This window comes from Lepidochelys kempii, chromosome 10, assembly GCF_965140285.1.
Source record: "Lepidochelys kempii isolate rLepKem1 chromosome 10, rLepKem1.hap1, whole genome shotgun sequence".
Lineage (NCBI taxonomy): Eukaryota > Metazoa > Chordata > Testudines > Cheloniidae > Lepidochelys > Lepidochelys kempii.
In genome coordinates this window covers 62,426,932-62,447,789 of record NC_136389.1, presented here as the reverse complement: position 1 = coordinate 62,447,789, position 20,858 = coordinate 62,426,932, and the positions used below count along the sequence as shown (strand labels likewise).

At 40.1% G+C, this 20,858-nt stretch overlaps 1 protein-coding gene across 5 annotated transcripts in view; it reads right to left on the bottom strand.

Annotated features, from left to right (window-relative positions):
* MYO5A (myosin VA) overlaps positions 1 to 20,858 on the bottom strand; it is a 218,794-nt gene that overhangs the window by 45,641 nt on the left and 152,295 nt on the right. For all 5 annotated transcript variants that reach the window (XM_073303845.2, XM_073303846.2, XM_073303848.2 and 2 more), the window contains 10 exons: positions 20,688 to 20,813; positions 17,920 to 18,003; positions 12,706 to 12,867; positions 10,461 to 10,558; positions 9,997 to 10,083; positions 9,791 to 9,899; positions 4,904 to 5,115; positions 3,797 to 3,953; positions 861 to 1,100; positions 14 to 262 (listed from right to left, as the gene is read on the bottom strand). In XM_073303845.2, the coding sequence (XP_073159946.1) occupies positions 14 to 262; positions 861 to 1,100; positions 3,797 to 3,953; positions 4,904 to 5,115; positions 9,791 to 9,899; positions 9,997 to 10,083; positions 10,461 to 10,558; positions 12,706 to 12,867; positions 17,920 to 18,003; positions 20,688 to 20,813 (1,524 nt within the window). The remainder of the gene's footprint in view (positions 1 to 13; positions 263 to 860; positions 1,101 to 3,796; positions 3,954 to 4,903; positions 5,116 to 9,790; positions 9,900 to 9,996; positions 10,084 to 10,460; positions 10,559 to 12,705; positions 12,868 to 17,919; positions 18,004 to 20,687; positions 20,814 to 20,858) is intronic.

Genomic DNA, 20,858 nt, shown 5'->3' with positions numbered 1-20,858 from the left:
AGGGAGTTCCCACCTGCTCTGTTTCCTGTTTGTATTTGTCTGCCCATTCCTCAATTGTCTTCTTTTCAGATTGTGTTTGGTGCAGCTCCTTTCGAAGCTTGGTGATCTCCTCTTGGAGCACATGCACACGATTGGTGGCATTCTTAGCCTCCTCCTCACTCATACGAAACCTTTCCACGTCACTCCGCAGCTTCTCAGTCTCTGTGTTGTAAGTGGTTTCCAGACTAGTTAGTTTCTCCAGCAGGGATTTGTAGTCTTTATGCTTTACAAAACACAATGAAGACATATGTGCATTTAGAATAGCTTTGTTTTAATGAGAATGTTAGTGCTGGTGAAAGGTGCTATATTGACAGACTGAATCACTCTATTTATTCACAGAACACTTGATGCTTGGCCAGGAAGATAGCAGCATCCAAACCTTCATGTCCCAGGTTAAAATCAGACAAAGCCCATGCATGCCCAGCAACTTGTTTTCCATTCAACACCCTGAAAAAAGTGTATCGTGACAGGGGATGGATCACCAGATAAATTACCTGTTATGTTCATTCCCTCTGGGGCACCTGGCATTGGCCACTGTCAGCTACTGGGCAAGATGGATCTTTGGTCTGACCCAGTATGGCCGTTCTTACGTATGGAAATGGTATGGAATGGTACATTATCTACTGATTCACATCTAAACTGATCCACTCTCCCCTCTATGGAAAGGGATATTTCTCCTGACTAAAGAAGAAAACTAAATTTTCCTTTTAAAGAAAAATTCTGCTCCCAATAATTACTGTATTTTTCCAACAATTGCCCATACTTCAAATATTGAGGCAGATGATGAGAGACTCCTGACCATTCACTCTTGGGGCATTTACCTGCTCATCAACTTTACGCTGCAGCTGCATGATCTTGTTCTCCATCCCAATATTGAGCTTCTTGTACCGTTCCACAGAGCGTGCCTCTATCTTCAGCTTCTTCAGCTCCCTCTTGGCCATCATACGCCTGTAGCAGCATTGCAGGTAGACAATTGCCTTCAAGCTCCTACGGTAGTGCACGCGAGCCAGCCAGCCCCGCATGTGTTTCTGAATAATAATGGCCTTGTGCTCTCGAAGCATCTGCGTTTAAAAACAAAACCATTAGATGAAAAAGCCACACACTGTATTTATACAAAATTAACAACATTCTGCAAGGAGACATATATAGGTAACAACTAGAGACACATCCATTTGAAAAGAGAAACTGCAGGTGAAAGGCAGCAGGAGAGGACCAGGGAATCAGTATAAATAAATAAAATAAATTAACCTAAGAAGCAAGAGAAGAAGATGGGGAAAGAAATGAGAGAAAGCTAAAATGAAGGGAAAGAGATGGAAGGAAGGAACTGGGGACATTTGTATTGATGTGAGATCCCTGTTAATTACAAGAATATAGAACACCTATAGACAAAACAACAAATCCATCCCTAGACTTCTAGGGATGACTAGATCTTGCTCTTACTATACCCTTTTATTATGAGGCCACTTGAAGTCATTGGTACATGGACAGATAGGTAAATTCAGCAACTTATTGTTTAGTCTCACTACATATCTTCCAAATATATACACATATACATGAACCTCCTCTGCATTTCAATAGTTGGTAGTAGCTTATGAAGTTGAATTCCAATTTCCATTCTTTCCCCCCTGCCTTTTTTTTTCTTTAGTTATTCCTAACTTGTAAAAACTTTTTTTTAATGCTTTCTCATGCTTACTGTTTGGCTAAAGATCAAACAAAATTGATGCAGCTTTTTTGAAGTTCTGCAAACATTAAAGGAATGCTTTCCTCCCCATTTATTCCAATCAGAAATTTTGCACCCTCCTAATTCCAGAACAGCTGACAGTAGAAATTTCAAAACATGGCTTGACATTCTTTATTAAAATATAAAAACAATTCAGGTTTGATGAAAAAATGGGTTAGAATTGAAGTTATCAGTGTTTTAGCTACCAATCTTTCATATTCAAACAAATTTTCTATTTACTTTTTGGACAGCTGAATTAAGGATGCTTTAGTGATTTCCAAGGTCTGGAGGTCCTAAATTCCATAGGATGAGAGAGTTTTGCTCTAAAGAGTTAGAACTAAAGGGTTTAGCTTCTAAAGGGTAATGTGTGCATCATATATTATGAACCAAAGTCATCTGTAGGGAGAGCTTGTCAATTAGTCACAGGAAGACAACTACACAATCTAGAATCCCAGGACTGCAAACAAAGCCTCTGTTTCTTCCTGCAGTCATCCCAGGATCATAGGCCTTAATAAAATTTCTCCTTCACATCAATGCATCTGTCTTACATTTATCATTTGTTCCATCTGTGATGGGAGGATTTTATAATAGGTAATTTCTAATTGCGATTACTAAGGAGAATAATTAACTATAATTGCAGAACCATCGTTAGATAGGTAAGTTTGACTGGCCCTTATGTTGACTTCAGAAGTAATTTGCCATATCTACTACAAGGGAATGTGACAGGTTTATAAAATGTTGTTGTACAATAGAAAAGGAAGTGTGTATAAGAGTCACTCAGCCAATTTCAGGAATCTAGAATGGTTGACTCATCTGTTCTGCATGTCCTGGGGATGGCTTTTAGCCTATATGTTGATGCGATGTACCTGTCAGTTTTATGAGGAAGCTCATTACTTTCTGAAGTTAATGTATATTTGAAAACATCTGTCAGGCTATTAAGAGACTCAATGTTTTAATATTGTTATGTGCATTGGTAATATAAAACCTGGATTACAGTGCTCAGAATGCTAGCAGAAATAAAACAAATAATAATAATGTACACCATAAAACACATAGGATGTGTAACATGGCTGAGTTCAGGGGGAGAAATCTTACTTTTCTGGCATTTCTGGCTGTTGATCGTTCGTTGGCACAACCTTCACGTCAATGTTATGTTAGATTGATATACTGTATATGCATGGGTGTATGTATGTGTGCACCTAAACACAAGCATGTATGCATACTTGTACATTTTTTCTTTAGTACAAATCTAAAAATGTCCAGAAATTCATACAGTCCAATTTTTTTGATCAACAGAAGACAACATTTCAAGCACAAGCATTGGCAGGCTTTTCTGTTTACATCTACTAACTTGAGAAGAAGTACAACTATGTAGGACAATTTCTCAGTGAATGATGAGTTGACCTTTGAAAAACTCAATGCAAAACAATCTTTACAGGTAGAATTGCTGTGCAAAATGTTGTCTAACTCACAAAATCCCAATGTATCAGTAATTCTGCTTCTAGCCCTATAACATTTCAAAGCAAAGCCTAATTTCTAAAATGAGGGCAGTTAATTTTTCTTTAAACATAGTCACTTAATGTCATATCATCATAATTAGGACAGAACTCTATCAACCTCCCCCAAACTGAGATCAGCACAGGTAAATGAAAAAAGTGAAAAACAAAAAGAGAGCCAAGGCTTTAATCTTTTATTCTATCAGACAACAGCTCACTAATATCAAAATTAGCATCCTCAATCATCTTTTAGAGTTTGTCAGAATCACAGAAATTAGGGGTTAAGAAGAGCTACTAAATCATCTGGTCCATGTGTGCATGCAATATTAATTTGGACTCATAATGAGTAGATGTCTGATTATTGTATCGTATTATTCATATTTTCAAGTACTTTATTTCAGGCCGTGCAGTGGCACTGAGTGTGTGCATTAAGGTCTGACAATTTGTACACAAACATTTTAGAGTGCCATGGAAACACTACAGTCTTGGCTAACCCGGAGGTGCTTGGAAACAGCAATAATGAAACACTGGGTCTTCTTACCCTCTGGTATTTGTTCCTGGCTATGTAACTTCGTAAAAGTGACTGAAGAACAATAGTGGTAGCTCGCATGAGACGGTATCTTTTGCGAACCACATACATGCGCTGGAACTTCTGAAGTATGATGGCAGCCCTGGTTCTTCGCAAGAACTTGGCATAGCTGGCAAAGAAAAATGGTGGAAATGGAATTTACATCTATTATTTATAAGCCCTGAATAACATTTTCCCAGTCCTATAACTTTACCCTCTTTCTTAAGAGCTACGTTTTCTACATATTCTACTCTAGATTATTTGCAGTACTGTCAGTGGTACAATGTTTGCTTACTACTATACTGCAGCAGCATGGGAAAATTAAAAAATTAACCCTTAAAAGCCCCAGATAGAGTTTACTCATCCTCAGAAAATTGCACTGGGGAACTGACACACTCTTCTCAGTTTCTCATCACCTTCCCTCATTCTTTAAAGCAGCTTCCATTAATCAACTTTCCCTAACTCATTCCCCAACAGAAACAGGTCCACCCTTAATTCCTATTCCTCCAGCAAGACCACTGAAAAGCATCCCGACTCAATTCCTTTCCTTTTCCCTCCCACCTCACCTCTGTATCTGCCTGCTTCCCTGCTCCAGCTAGTTCCCTCATCACCCATATCAGCCATCTACTCCTAGCTGGCCTGTCTCCCCTTTGTTGCATCCTGGCCTGAGGGATAGGTTCTCCACCACTGGAAAGAGAGGCCACCACATTAGAAGGGCAGTGGAAAGTTAACAAGGTTTTGTGGCAAGAAAAGGGCAGGGCAGGATTCAGTCTAAGCAAGAGTCCTGCCTCACGCCACCTGCAGACTGATTTCCTCACTCTATTTTTCCTCTACTTTAACAAATAGAGAACATGGACTGCTCTTAGGTGTTATCCAGCTGGGAAATAGCTACTTCTTTCTGAAGGTCAAAAAAAGCAGGTACTGCTCTTAGAGGAATGCATAGTGTAGTCTATTTCCTTCATTACACTAAAAAATTAATTCCTAGTGATCAGCACAAGGAGACAGGTCTCACAGTTAAATGACCTAGTTAGAGGAATGTGAACTGATGTAAGAGCAAGTGTCCCCAAGTGTGCTACTTACCATCGTGCTTGGTACCCTCTAACATATCTCTGAATGGTGATGGCTGCTTTCTTCATGCGCAGGTACTTCTTTCGCATCAGCCATCCTCGGATTGTCTTCTGGATGCGGATGCAGGCAACTCTCAGCTTATCTGCTCTTATTTTTTCCAGATAGGCTACTTGACCAGCCCGAAAAAATATTTTTGTCTTACCAAACTGGTACTTATCCTTGTCCTATTTTCAGATGAAATATATGATCAGCAACAGAATTAAACAATAGTGGATAAAAAAGGAGACTCAAAGGCTGAATTGAAAGCAGAGTCAGTAAAGAGGTAAAACTACCCATTTAGTATTTCAGTGAAATCTGTACTTACAATAGGTAAGGAAGCAGGATTTTTTTTTACCCTATTATGTTCTGTGCATAAATTTTTAGAATTAGCAGGGTTAGGGAATTGGAAACTTAAGGAATAATATATATGTGAGGATTGGTTACAACTTTATTCTAACAGGAAATATTTTCTGAATCAGAAAAAGAGTTTTCATTTTTTTAAAAAATGTGTCTAAAAACTGAAGACTGATATTTCCTCTGCCAAATACGGCTTATATTTAAGGTACTTTGTTGTCAGTTTTTACTGAAAAATCCCTGGGTTTAACAAAAGCTATTCTTTTTTTTTTAAACTGATTTTTACCCAAACTTTGGACCACTCAGGCACATGAAAATACCGATTGTTAAGAAAATCAATACATTACATTAGTGAGATGTGTATGTTAGTAATAAATTTGTCTAAGTGTAAATGTAAGACTGTCTGTTAAATAAGATAATATAGAAGAAGAAACACACTCACATGTATGCATGTGCATACATGTAAGTACAGCTAATATACAGTTCATGAAATAAACCATAGCTTTAAAAAAAACACTGCTTTTAATTTTTAATACTCTTACTTTTTTCTGTCCTCCCATCCCCCAATATTAAACCCAATATTTACCCAAAAAACTGGAAAGTGAAGTTTTGCAACAATTTTCACCCACTTTGTAATAAACACCAGTACACATCTAGGAAATTTTAAACAAAATATAAACCAAACATGAAGGACATTGTTAATATTCAGGCTACAAGGATCAGGACGGTTGGTATTTCTCATGAAACTGAGGAGAAACACTAGTGAAACTGATGAGACAAGGAAAAAAATCAGTAATTGAAAGGAAAATTAAAGTAACTATTTTTAAATTGATATCTGACCTTCCTCAACAGTCAGTCTTAAGCTATATTACAGAGTACAAATGTTTTAGAAAGGATTTGAAAAAATGACTTGATATCTATTAGCCTGAGAACCAACCCTACTAGCCCAGGGGAAATATCTGTGCCCCCACACTCATGTACAATTGTATGGAATAAAACCAATGAGGCATAATGGACAGAGCAAGTCGAGATGATTGCAGCACACTTGGGGGGCGAGGAAGCAAGGTTCGGGAGGGGCTATGGGTAGTGGTGGAAAAACAGGATGAAATCATTTGTGTGTACTTTGACTTGAAATTTACACACAAACACACAGGTAAAGCAATAACCTCCACTATTTAATAGGTACTATTGATTACTATTTGATGTCAGTATGCAAGCACTGGCAGTCAAGCTGAAAGCTCCAGCTGCTCCTATTGCTTTGAATGCTTTTAGTAACACACGAGAAAAGGAATCCACTCACATGACAGGGAGAGCATATGCACACAAGTGCATTTAAATGGAATCTTGAAAAAATAAACTGCATTCTATGCTTGTTTGTATAATACAATTGACTGATACTTACGCTGCCCCTCAGCAAACTAGGTGGCTTTCTGATTTTAATTTCCATGGCAAGTCATCTGTGTACTTTTACTTTTCCTCACCTATACCTTGCATTGAGTCATGATTAATCACCTTCTGGTTGAGAAATACATGGGAACCTGTTTTGGAGCCTATCTGTGCTGTGCATTAACCCTTTGTATACTGGCTAATCCCCAGGAACCCCAGTAATTTCTTGTGTAACTCTAATGATTTTGTTTTATACCCAGATGATTTAAGTAATAGATAATTCTTAAATGTTAAGGGGAGCCAGCAGCTGGTGCTGTACTGGAAGATGGGGAGCTGTTCACTCTTGGAAGCAAGGCTGGGTCAATACTCTTAGTCCTGCGCCTTTCCTGTGCTGGAAAGTCTCCTTCTCCTGCTGTTTATTTTCACCATTACTCCCCTAGGCTGGAAATTGGCTACATGCATGAAAGCTGTTAGGGAGCTTGCACAGAACATCTCTGTGTAGGAGGGCAAGGGCAGGGAGACAGCTAAGAGGTGGTAGGGCAGTGGCAGGATCTCACTATGCTAAGTGGAATTAAGGAATCACAGAATCATAGGAGTGGAAGGGAATTTGAGAGGTCACCTAGTCCAGCCCCATGCCCTCAGGGCAGGACTAAGTATTATCTAGACCACCCTGACAGGTGTCTGTCTAACCTTCTCTTAAAAATCTCCAATTATGGAGATTCCCTAGAAATTTATTCCAGTGCTTAACTAACCTGGCAGTCAGGCAGTTTTTCCTAATGTCCAACCTAAATCGCCCTTGCTGCAATTTAAGCCCATTGCTTCTTGTCCTATCCTCAGAGGTTAACAAGAACAATTTTTCTCCCTCCTCCTTGTACAACCTTTTATGTACTTGAAAACTGTTAAGGAAGTGGAAGGGTTTTTGTTTGGACCAGGAAAGAGAGACTCCTGCATATTTGAATCCTCAGGATGATTATACCCTCAAGATTAATACAACTTGCTGTTAAATTAAGTGAGGCAGTCCCTCCATCCACCAGGGCTTAAAATTGTCCTCTTCCCAGCCTCTGCTAGACCAGAGAACCAAATCCCCACCACACACACAGTAACACTGGAGTGACTTACACTCACTGAAGCAACATCCCATTTTTGACAATAAAAAGAATGGTTGATCCTTAATAGCAGCCAAGGCCTGATGCTTCCAAAGCTTCAAAAAGAAAAGTGAGTGTCACCCAATCCAGCAAACAATATAACACTCAGAGAGACTATGATTTTCCTAAACTAGTGTTGGCTGCTGTTTGAAATCCCTATCAACTAATAATAACTTATGACTAATTTCAAATTTGTAGAGGGGGAGCAACACATTTTCAAAAACTATCTGTATAATTCAGGATTCCGAGCAATATTTATAGTAGGGCTTTCAAACGATTAAAAAAATTAATCACGACTAATCACACTGTTAAACAATAATAGAATACCATTTATTTAAATATTTTTGGATGTTTTCTACATTTTCAAAAATACTGATTTCAAGTATAACACAGAATACAAAGTGTACAATGCTCACTTTATATTTATTTTTGATTACAAGTATTGACACTGTAAAAAAATAGAAGAAATAGTATTTTTCAATTCACCTAATACAAGTACTATAGTGCAATCTCTTTATCATGAAAGTTGAATTTTCAAATGTAGAATTCTGTAAAAAAAACTGCATTCAAAAATAAAACAATGTAAAATTTTAGAGACTGCAAGTCCACTCAGTCCTACTTCTTGTTCAGCCAATCACTCAGACAAACAAGTTTGTTTACATTTGCAGGAGATAATGCTGCCCGCTTCTTGTTTACAAGGTCACCTGAAAGTGAGAACAGGCATTCTCATGGCACTGTTGTAGCTGGCGTTGCAAGATATTTATGTGCCAGATGCGCTAAAGATTCATATGTCCCTTCATGCTTCAACCACCATTCCAGGGGACATGCGTCCATGCTGACGATGGGTTCTGCTCGATAATAGTCCAAAGCAGTGTGTACTGACGCATGTTCATTTTCATTATCTGAGTCAGATGCCACCAGCAGAAGGCTGATTTTCTTTTTTGGTGGTTCGGGTTCTGTAGTTTCCGCATCAGAGTATTGCTCTTTTAAGAATTCTGAACTCATGCTCCACACCTTGTCCCTCTCAGATTTTGGAAGGCACTTCAGATTCTTAAACCTTGGGACAAGTTCTGTAGCTATCTTTAGAAATCTCACATTGGTACCTTCTTTGCGTTTTGTGAAATCTGCAGTGAAAATGTTCTTAAAATGAACAAAGTGTGCTGGCTCATCCGAGACTGCTGTAACATGAAATATATGGCAGAATACAGGTAAAACAGAGCAGGGGACATACACTTATCCCCCAAGGAGTTCGGTCACAATTTAATTAACAAATTTTTTTTTTAAATGAGCATCATCAGCATGTCCTCTGGAATGGTGGCCGAAGCATGAAGGGGTGTATAATGTTTACCATATCTGGCATGCAAACACCTTGCAATGCCAGATACAAAAGTGCCATGCAAATGCCTGTTCTCACTTTCCAGTGACATTGCAAATAAGAAGAGGGCAGCATTATCTCCTGTAAATGTAAACAAACTTGTTTGTCTTAGCAATTGGCTGAACAAGAAGTAGCACTGAGTGGACTTGTACGCTCTGAAGTTTTACATTGTTTTGTTTTTGAATGCAGTTATGTAACTCCCTCCAAAAAATCTACATTTGTATTGTTTTGTTTATGAGTGCAGTTATATAACAAACAAACAGAATCTACATTTGTAAGTTGCACTTTCACAGTAAAGAGATTGCACTGCAGTACTTGTATGAGGTGAATTGAAAAATACTATTTCTTTTGTTTATCATTTTTACAGTGCAAATATTTGTAATCAAAATAATATACACGTTGATTTCAATTACAACACAGAATACAATATATATGAAAATGTAGAAAAACATCCAAAATATATAATAAATTTCAACTGGTATTCTATTGTTTAACAGTGCAATTAAAATCATGATTAATTTTTTTGAGTTAATCGCGTGCGTTAACTGTGATTAATTGATAGCCCTAATTTATAGGTTTTAAAAGCTACAATTCTACTACCAGAATCAGCTTCTCCAACAAATTTTTGCATGTCTGTTTTCTGTCACTAAGGACATCTTTTTGCTTCATCAGGACACGGTAGCGGCTGAAGAACTCTTGATACGTCCACCTGTACCAAGAAACAGAAAGGGTGTTAGCCATACAACGGAAACCTCTCACAGTGAAAATGCCTCTTCTGAAAACAATCTGAGAAACGGCAAACCTACCTTGAGGGGAAGCCAGCTGCACTGATCCGGATAGTTTCCAGAACACCACAAGCTCTGAGCTGCTGAACTGCCCGCTTTTCATCAAACCTATATAAAAAAACAAAACATCTGTCAAATGGCAGACTTTCTAAGTGAAGCTCTAGCCAAGTTTTGTACGAGAACCCAAGTTCAGAAATGGTGACAACATTAGAAATGCAAACTAGCAGATTTCAGTCAAAGAAGTTGTCATGAGTACAGATTCTTCAGCAGCGCAAGCTTTGAATCAAATTCTAAATGGAAAATCATGAAATTGTGGGTATCCTTCTCAGACAGCATAAAGGAGAACTACAAAGCTGTCAGCTAATAATTTTCTCTCCATTCAGCCCCAAACATCTGCTATTATTATGTGTGTCCCAATGCTTTCAGGATACACTATTCTGCTGCTGTATACTGTGTTTTCAGAGACCATTTATGAACCAACGTACGTGAATGGAAACTTGAAGTCATTGGGCTTAATGCAACGCACATAGTGTGGAGTTGTAGCATTAAGGGTTTCCATCAGCAGATGAAGAGAGTTCCGAAACTGTAAAAAAGAAAAAGAAAAAAAAACAACAAAAAGGAAATCAGAATACGATGAAATTCAGTCTTGTTTGAAATGATCTCGAAGGGGAACTTTTTTTATTAGATAAAAGAGGTTGTCTTGAAAAATCCAGCATAAAGACAAATTGCAATAAAGCAGTTTGGTTATGTGCTGCCCCAGTGTATGCATCCATACTACAAATTCTGGTGGTTCTTCGAAGCAATTCATATACACTGCAACACTCTTGTTGAATCAACGGCAATCATACTGCCATACGATACACAAATGCTTGAGTTGAAGTGTAACCACACAAGCTGCAGGAGCTGGAAGACTGAGCTATTTTGAATTTCTAACTACATTCTATTTTGTGGGCAACAACATATCCAAATGTGAGGTTAAATACTAACAACGGAATACATTCTGTATTGAACCTTTACATAGGCAGCATAAATTCTAGCACCCAAATCTGCATGTTGTGTCTGAAATCAGCAACAATCTGAACAGGCATGTTAAAATATCACAATAGACACTTTTTCCCAGCTGGTTTAAAATCAATCCAGATGAAAGAGATGCAAAACAGATTTCTACCAGAGGAAAGATCTTTAGAAACTGATAGGTGGTTGGTGACTGTTCACTTTTTTGGAGGTAAGCCAGCCTGTTGTTTCAACTTTTTCAGTCTTAGGGTCTTATTGGATCCATCACTAGTCCTGGATTCCCAAGAAACACAGTGGCTTTGAATACTTTGGATCATCTCTGGCTGGCTCAGGGGCTGCAGCTCTGCCTTTCTAATAAGGACCTTGTCACAGTTCCCCATGCTTATATAGGCACCATACACCAGTATCTAGATTATCACTTGGTGTGGTACACCTGAAAAGCCGGACCTACAGGAATGGGCTTTACCTGGAACTATCCCTGAAAGCCACTCAGATGTTTCAGCCAATGCAGAATGTGGCTCTTCACTAATAAAGTGGTGGAGGCTGACAAGCATATAAACCTGGACTCCAAACGATGAACAGGGCTTCTGTTTGTTCCTGTGCGCAATTTGAGGTGCTGTCAATCATCTATAAAACACTAACTGAGGACTGACAGTGCCAACAAACCACTTTTTGTCCTGTGCTCTGCTTCTGGCAGTTATTAGATCCCCAGTAGGTGAGTGGCCGGACTTTCTCAGGGCAGGGTCCCACTCTGAAACAGAGTTTGCCAAAGCCTAAATTTGGCAAGTTTTAAGTCATAGTGCAAGACATCTGTTTAATCCGGCTTTGTAACTGTTGATAAGTGGAAAGTGATGGGGCAGGAGATTTGCTTTATGGTCATGCTGATTGGCATATTTATTTTTTAATTTTGATATATACATCTAGATATTTTAGGGTAAGGACTTTATACTTTCGGGGCAGATTTTCAGAGGTGCTGAACACCCACTGTCTTCAAGTGAAGTTGGTGGGAGCTCAGAACCCTTGGAAAATCAGGGTAACCAGGGATCAGATTTTCACAGGAGCTGAGCATCCAACATGCTAAGCTCTTTTGAAAACATGGTCACTTAGTTTGGGCGTTGAGTTCTTTTGAAAATCTCGCCCTAACTGTGTGTTTTATCTGGCCCTAACACTGTATACAGTCCAAATTGTAAGCTATAAGCAATCCTAATGGTTACTGTCAGAGTTAGATGAGCAAGTCCTCTTTAAGAGCAGCCATCCTATACTGCTGTGTACAGTAAACTGTTGCTTTCTTACGTGGCCATGCAAGGCTGGGAGAGCAGGTCTTCATGAAAGTATCATACATGAACGTGAGGTACTCCACCCACAAAAAAACTGAAGCAGTATAAATGCTCAAACATAGCCTACTTCTCTTACACGGATTGCATAGTTTTTGCTGAAGATTTCTATCAATATTCTAGCAATCCTGGTGTCCGATCCTTAATCAATGTCTTACTGCCCATTTGTTGGTGATGCCTGATGGAAGCTAAAGATTCCACAACACTTAAAAAGAAAAAGGTAGTGGGATGAGCCGAACCTATTGCTGAGAGCCATGATGGTGGCCTTTCTGTCTGAACCAACACTCCTGAGCAGTGATCACAAGAAACCGCTGCACAGTATGACACTATAAGGGGAGGGGAAAAGATTATTCTAATGAAATTAGTCACTGGTTCAACTCACCTGATGTCCCACAGTTTTCTTATGTTCCTTGCTTGCTTGGCCTGGTCTGGCCTTGGCGGGTTTTACAGCAGTGCGAGACAGCAGCGTGCGGCCTGAAGGGGTTGCTGAGGTGGGACTAAGGGCCTTCTCTTCATCCTGAAACAACTCTGACAGCATCTTAAACTGGTGGAGAAGTAGGAAAAACAAGTTACCTCTCAGGATCAGGGGGTGAGTATTCTAGAAGGGAAGAAGTGCTGTCTAAGGGTCATGCAGGGGGTCTGAGAATGAGGATGCCAGGTTCTTTTTCCTAACTCTGAGTGTCTGTGTGACCGTGACACAGAGAACAAACCATTTAATCTAGAAATCGGTATAATTGTACTAGTCTGCCTCAGACAGGTTTTAGACTTAATTGATTATTTATAGTGCTGCTTAAGATCCTCCGATGGAAATAGCAGAGTACTGATGCTGAAGTACAAAGAATGAATGGTATTATCTTCTATAAGTATCTAAGATGGTTAGAATCCTAGCTCATTTTCTGTAAGCAGTTTTCTTTTCTTTTGGTGGGGGGAGATGGGACAGAGTAAGCAAGAGCACACACATGCATGAACAACATGGTGTGTCCAAGCCTGTGCTGATTTAATGATAAAATTGTTTGTATTTGTGGATGTCTTGGCATCAAATTCTGGCTTGACTTGAGTCTTGTGCATAGAGCCAGCAATAGTTTCACAGCTCAGCCAGTCTGTGACACTGTCACAGGTTACCAGTCCCTTTAAGGGTATTTGGGCTCTGGCACATTAGCCATCCCACCCCCCTTGCTTCCCCCAGCTGGTCCTGATTAGCTGGGTGATTTCACTGAAAGGGCTGAGAACTCAGTTTGAGTGTGAAACCCCAGACAGTGGGTAGGGTTCCATGGAAGGCTCTGAGTGATGGCCTGCAGGAGACTGAGGGGACTCCAGGGAAGGAGCCTGGAAGTCAGGGCTCCATCCCAGAGACAGAGACTGAGACTGAAAAGTAACCCAGAAGGGACTGGGGAATGAGCCCGGGACAGACTGAAGAGGAGCCCAAGTGGGGAGAAAGTACTTTTTGTTTGAACTTGTTACCTTGAAGGGGGATTGGACTCAGAGTAACCCAGATGAAAGTGCTGAACCATGGGAATCTCAGGGACAGACAAAACCTGGGTGAGGGGAAACTGAGGCAGGCAGCACCAGCAGTGCCACACTTGCCCAGCAGGCCTGCCCTGTGACACACTGCTACAGATGCTTTCTCAGTGTAGAACTGCTGCTGTATAGGACAGCTTGGATGCTAAAAGAGAACATCAGGAAAGCCTCCTCTGACATTCCAGTAGTGTTTCAGGCTCCTCTCTAGCTGAGCAAGGAGACTGAATGGCCCAAAAGGCTCCACAGAGAACTCCGGTCTAGCAGCTTTCAAATACACCCATCAGCTAGAAAGAGGATGGATTTATCCGGCTGAAGATCCACTCTATCTGGCAATCATAAAGAATGGTGAAAGAACCTGCACAGTCTTTCCAAGCAACCTCTGGGACCCAGCTCTGGTCCCCTTCCCTCCCTCACAGCAACTGTAAATGACAATGATCACAAAATGTAACTCTGCTATAATAGCAACCTGAAACAATAGTAACTATACAGGTAACTACAGATAATGCTTCCAGGTAGATAACGTGTAGCACCTCAGAAACATTGCCAGAATAAGGAAACCTGAGCCCTTTTACCTATAAATGAATAATCTTTAAACTAGCATGTGTTCTCTTATTCCCAAGAAATAGGAACGTTACATTTTCAGTAACATAAAGCAATTAGCTAAGTATGGCTCACAAGGAACGATCACTAGTTGCCTTATCAAATTTGATGAGTGTGCACCATGATCAATGAAACAGTCCGTGCAACTGTACCAGAGTGAACTGTACCAGAGTGATGCAGTCTGCTAGCTCAACATTCATGCCATTTCTATAGCATCATGTGTTTTAAAAAGGATGCAGCTGCCCAGGGCGATATAAAGTTACAATATGGGGGCCAGAAGAAATCTGAAATTCTTGAACTAATAGAAAAAGATTAATATCAACTACCTAGATATCTAAAAGACATATCCAAGCCATTTCATACAAACTGTGTGGGTCTATATCAGTTAAGTAAGGAAGCCAATTGTGATTTGAATCTTAATAAGCTTCATCCAGATGAGTCTGCTACTGGCATTAACACAAAAGAGTGTGTCCTTCCTTGGCTCTGCATTGCTGATGGGCCAGCGTTTCTAAGGAATCAAATCAAATATTGAGGCTCACTATCCCCCTCAGGTGAAGGTCTGAGTGTAAAAATGTTCAACTGAATTTAAAAGTCACCATTTTCTAAGGCATCATCTGCTATCATGTGTGGAAATGGGGGCAATACATGGCAATTCTTTACCATTGGAACTGAAGGCTCAAACTAAAGATTGTACATATGAATAGGGCACTACTGAGGGAGTCTTCATTGTTTTTTCCTGGCTCAGCACCTCTCTCGGTTTCACAGGGCACTGGCAGTGCTCAAAGAGATAAATAAAAAACATGGCTCAAAGGGCAGACAATCATGTGGTAGGAAACAAGCAAGCATTTTTCATTTCCACATGAATTTTACAGTTGATCTCACAGACATGCTGCTAACACATGCCAGCAGCAAGCATGAAAACTGAGAACTCTCATATATTACATGCACTGGAATAAAACATGCTCGAATAAGTGCCATGGACTAATTTCTAGAGCAGGCTAACATTTCAAGTTGTGCATTACATAGCCCTTCTAGGGAAGCATGCGTGCCGTGCACTTTGAATAGACCAAACTTTCTCCACATCATCATAAATCTCTAGAAGCTGTAATGATGCAGAGGTAAGCAATTATTAGAATGATAAGTGATGCACTAGATTTTAGGTTTACCTTCTGTTGAATATGTATGGCGAACCCAGAAAACAACAGCAACAACAACAAAAGTAGATTAAAATCAGGAATTAAACCAGAAAATCAAAAGCTACTGTGAAGAGTTATTAATAATTAAGGCTGCGTGAAAAATTTCCAAAGAAACATTTTTCCACTGGAGAATGGGGTTTCCACCAAAATCTAAAGTTTCTGCAGGAAAAAATTGATTTTGGTGGAATTTCCATTGGGAAAATCAAAACATTTCATTTCAGGTGGGACTGGATCAAGCTGACATTAATCTCTGCATCTGCCTGAGCTGGCACCATACTTTATGAGAGTTATAGGTCCAGATCCCTCATGCCCCCATTCTTCTCTGTGGACCATGCTCCCCAGCCAGACTAGATCCCCATGATGCCTGACAGTCTCTTCCTGTGGCTGATGCACTGTGGCTGGGCAGCAGTGCCAAGAGGGGAGAATAGGGGCATGACAGATCCACAACCACAACTCCCAGGAGGCACCACAGCAGCTCACATGACCAGAGGTTAACATTGACCTGAAATGAAACATTGCTGAACAGAAAATGTTTGTAACTTCTCATTCCATAAAAAGTTTAGATATTTGAACTTGGTATGCCAATTCAGGATGTAAACAAATGACACAATATAGGAATTTCCCATGGGATGCCTATCAGCTGCATTAATGATTGTATGGGTACTATTTCAACCTGTCTGGAGCTCTACAGCTAGCAAATTCCCAATAGCTGCCATCAGGAAGTACATTTTGTACTTGCATTTTCATTTCAGAAGAGAAATAGCTAGCATTCCTACCATTAAGAGAAAGTAGCTCTTCTCCAACAGTGAGCATGTCACACATTATACCTTGGTGTAATATTTTAAATTTTTTAAATGGGATAGTCCCATGGAGTTTAAAAATAAAAAACACCGTCAAGGATCAGCCAGTGTAGATTTTCCTGCTTTACTGGGTTCTCATTTTGATTTGGCTTTAGGAAGAGGTACATAGGGGCAACCTGGCTTTCTTGTATACACCTCTACCCCGATATAATGCGGTCCGATATAACGCGAATCCGGATATAACGCGGTAAAGCAGCGCTCTGGGGGGGGGGGGGGGGGGCTGTGCGCTCCGGTGGATCGGCGCATCAGCGTGTCTGGCTCCCACATGCTGCTCTGAGCGGCGTGTTAAGGGTGCCAGGCCGGGGCCGAGAGGTTGGATAATGGGGCCACGGGGGGAAGGGGAATGGGGTCGATTCAGACGTGCAGGGGCAGCGTGGTGGGGCTCGGCCAGGCTGCGGTGTCCCGGCGGGCAGCTCATGGCTGGAAGTTCATGCCCCAGCCCGGGTGCCTGCTGCCAGAGGGGGCAGGTCTGTGCTCCGGCCCTGGCTCCGTGCCTCCCGTGCCCCGGCCAGGGGGTGCTGCGTGCTCTGCCAAGCTGGGCACTTTTGCCGCTACCGCCGCTTCACTCAGCTCCTGCCTCCCTCCCATGCCCCAGCCAGGGGGTGCTGCGCACTCCGCCGGGCTGGGCAGTTTTGCTGCCACCGCCACTTTGCTCGGCTCCTGCCTCCCTCCTGCGCCCCCACCTGAGACCCTCTACCCCTACTAACAAAAATGATTTAGTTCGCAAGTGTACAAACATTTTTATCCTAAAGGAATAAAAATATCTTTCCTAGTAAAATTTTCAAAACACATTATGTCTTTGTAAACTCTAATCCCTCTACCCCAATATAATGTGGTTTTACCTATATTGCGGTAAGATTTTTTGGCTCCCGAGGACCGCGTTATACCGGGGTAGAGGTGTAGTTGTTTACGTTTAATTGGTCTGGACACACAAGAAAATTCTGTTTTCACAAAACATTTAAAAATCAAAGGTGTGCAGTTTACAAGGGAACAATCAAGCCTATTCTGATCCATCAGGATCCCTTGATATCTTCCAAAAAGCCCGAGCAAATTTACAGTGAAAATTTATTGAAAATTCATGTAAGGCTAAAAGTAAAAAAATATTCCAAGCAGCAAAGCAGCAAACATACCAAGCCAATTTCTAATTTGTGGTTTTCAAAACAAATTTTCCAATCTGATTCCATTAAAATCTATGGTTAAATACAGACAGCCTTCAATGGGAGTGAGATCATGTCCCATAGCTTTCTAAATACGTACAAACAACTAAATAAATAGAAACTATACCCAAGTGGAGAGGGCCATTTAGACTCGGGGGCATGGGGGGGAGAACAACTTTCATTTTTAACGCTTATATAAAAAAAGCTGACCCTTAACTTGATATCCCATGTCAGGGGAAAAAAAAAATCAATCCTCAACACTAACCTTACTTGATTTTAGGACCTTGATTTGTTCTTCATAAACTGTGTCTTTGTTCTTTTCCAAAAAACCTTCACATTGATATTCCACCTAAAAATACAAAAATGTGATTTTTTTCTACAAAAACTCATTAGGAGTTCATTTTTGCAGGATTCACCAGCTGTAACCTGTGAAATTAAAAAGTTTACTATTAATGTTGTTTAAAATATCAGTCACTGAATACATGCTTGCATGACAAACACTGCTTGTAAGAAAGGTTACTTTCTAATAAAAAATGGAACTTTAAACCATAACATATGCATAACTGCTGCAATTGTATTAAACAAGACAAAGTGCACATGTACAGAGATGCCTTTGCTGAGACAGTGTGATTGAGCGGTTATACAGGCTAAAAGCCAGAATCTGGGCTGAGCCACTTCACCCCCTTGTGCTTGAGTTAACATAGCTGTAAAATTAGATAAAAGCCAGACCTCGCTGAGAAACAGATAACCCATCTCATGAGATAGGTAAAACTGGTCACACTGCTACAGTCAGCTGCACAAAGATCTTCATCTGCATTCAAATAGGCAGCTGTCTTCAAAAGTAATTGAAGGTATGTATTCAAAAGATGACAGACTCTATAAATGATAATGATACCCACTTCTTAATTCATTCTTCTATCGCAGGAAGATTGACTCTCTTGGACTCAAAAAAAGGCCACAGGCCTCAAACTAAAACTGAACAGAGATGACTTACCTGACTTAAGAATGGGGGAAAAGAAAACCAATTGCCCCAAATCCACAGAATAGGTATTTTAAAAATACAGAGATAGTAAGAGATATTTATTTATGTGCCTCTCTCAAACTAACCCCAGGAAAACAGGGGTTGCATCAGCAGCAGTCTAAATGTTCACTGAAAAAGAATGACCTCTTTAGTAACTTTGCTATTAATAGGACTGGGATCAAGAGTTGGAGATGAATGCCCTCTTTCAAAAAGGAACTTCACTGGTTTTGTCTCTCCAAGCTACATGTCTATGGATGGAGCATCTGCCCACAGTCCTCTTCTCTTCATTGAGAACTTCGCCATACCCATTTTGTAACACACTGGCATTAAAACTATTCCCATAGCTGTGGCAAAAATAAATCCCGAAATTCCTCTACACAAAAACAATGCTCTCAATGCTCATTAGCCATTATGGAACAAACTCTGATCAAGTCGCTACAATATTTATTAAGGTGAACTTCACCTCTGTGGACAGGGCCCACACAAAACCCATCTACCATTTAAGCCCTATTTTGAATTTCACCTTAACTTCGTAATATTAAAATGAATCTTCCCAGCTGAAAAAAATACCACTAGAGGGAGGCAAAGAGCTCTATGAATTCCTCCAGAGAACAACCCAGTTTACAAACCTTGCCAGCTAAGGCCCATATTATGGTTCTCCCCCACACCCACCGCACTGTTCCAAAATGTTTGTATATGTTAACTTGTACATATATGAAAGACTAAATGACTTAACACTGGTAATTCCTCAGTCTTACATGTGCTTATGACTGCCACAGCCTGGGACTTCCCCAACCCAAACTATACTATTCAGTACAGAGTTCAAAGCATATTTTAAACAGCCAGGCTCAATGTATTTTACAGTATGTAAAGAGTTTAATGCTTTATCTTTTTGCTCTTTCATGATTTCCAGCAGAGAAATGGCTCATGCATCAAGCATAAGCATTCTCTTAACTATTTGCTATTATCAAGGACATGGTGGAGAACAGAGGCAAAGCAGAGGCTCACCTTTTCTAGGCATAAATTCAAGTACATGCGAGGAAACAAAGTAAGGTCAAGTAAAGACCACAAATCCTGCTGATTCTGACATGATGCTGTTATTCTTTAGCACATGTTGAACTACCAATATAGCCACATAGCTCCTATAAATATTATAAATGAAAATTCTTTTGGGTTGTATGAGAGCAAAATCCTCATCCAGCCTTCCTCAATATAGCGTCACTTTAACTCAGAATTTAACTCCTTCACATGAAGACTCCAATTTTTCTTTCAAAAAAACATTTTTCTTTTAGTTAATTTTCTAGGCTACTCAGTAAATTTAAGCATCTGGTAAGAACCAGACTAGCAACATACATGCCAATGACCTACTTTGTCTTCCAGGTCATTAAACACAGCTGCTTTCACTCACCAGGTGAAAAAAAAGAAAAAGCACATGTTGCTCCAGTGACAAGAAGAGGAGTGTGTTGGACTCTCTTTGTTGTCAGCACATTGAAATGACAGCAAAATGAGGTTGTGTTATGGTGACTGTTCAACTGAGCAGATATTGACATAAACATGCAGTAGAAATACACAATAGGAGAACTGGCATTGCAATATTACATTGTGGTATATAAACAAATTAAGGTGTAATCTTTTAGAGGAAGGATGGTCTACAGTTAAAGCATGGAACTAGGAATTGGGAGAGCTTTTTCATCTTCCCACCTCTGCCATACACTTGCTCTGTGATCCTGTGCAAGTCACATCTCCTTTCTGCTTTAGTTTCCCATCTGAAAGATGGGGATAATAATATCTACACCGCAGAGGGGTGTTCTGAGACTTCAAGCATGCTGACATCCTTGGCTATATAAGTACAAAGTGGTTTTCAGGGATGTGCTGCATTCAGAGCCAGAAGTTACTGCTGGTAATTGTGGCTTATACTGAACACCCTAAATAATTCTCACTTTGACATAGAAGTAATATAGATCTGTACACAGAGTTATGTGCAAATATTGCAAAGGAAAAAAAATCCTTACCTTGTCAGCAAAGTGTTGTATGATAAAAGCTTTGTTTGACATACGTGGTTTTTCGAAGAGTGCACATTTATTCAAATGTGTATTATACAATTTCTGGGCCCAAGACTCATCTGATCCTTTAGGCATCTACATAAGAGAATATAAAACACCATTTGCACCATCTTGTGGACC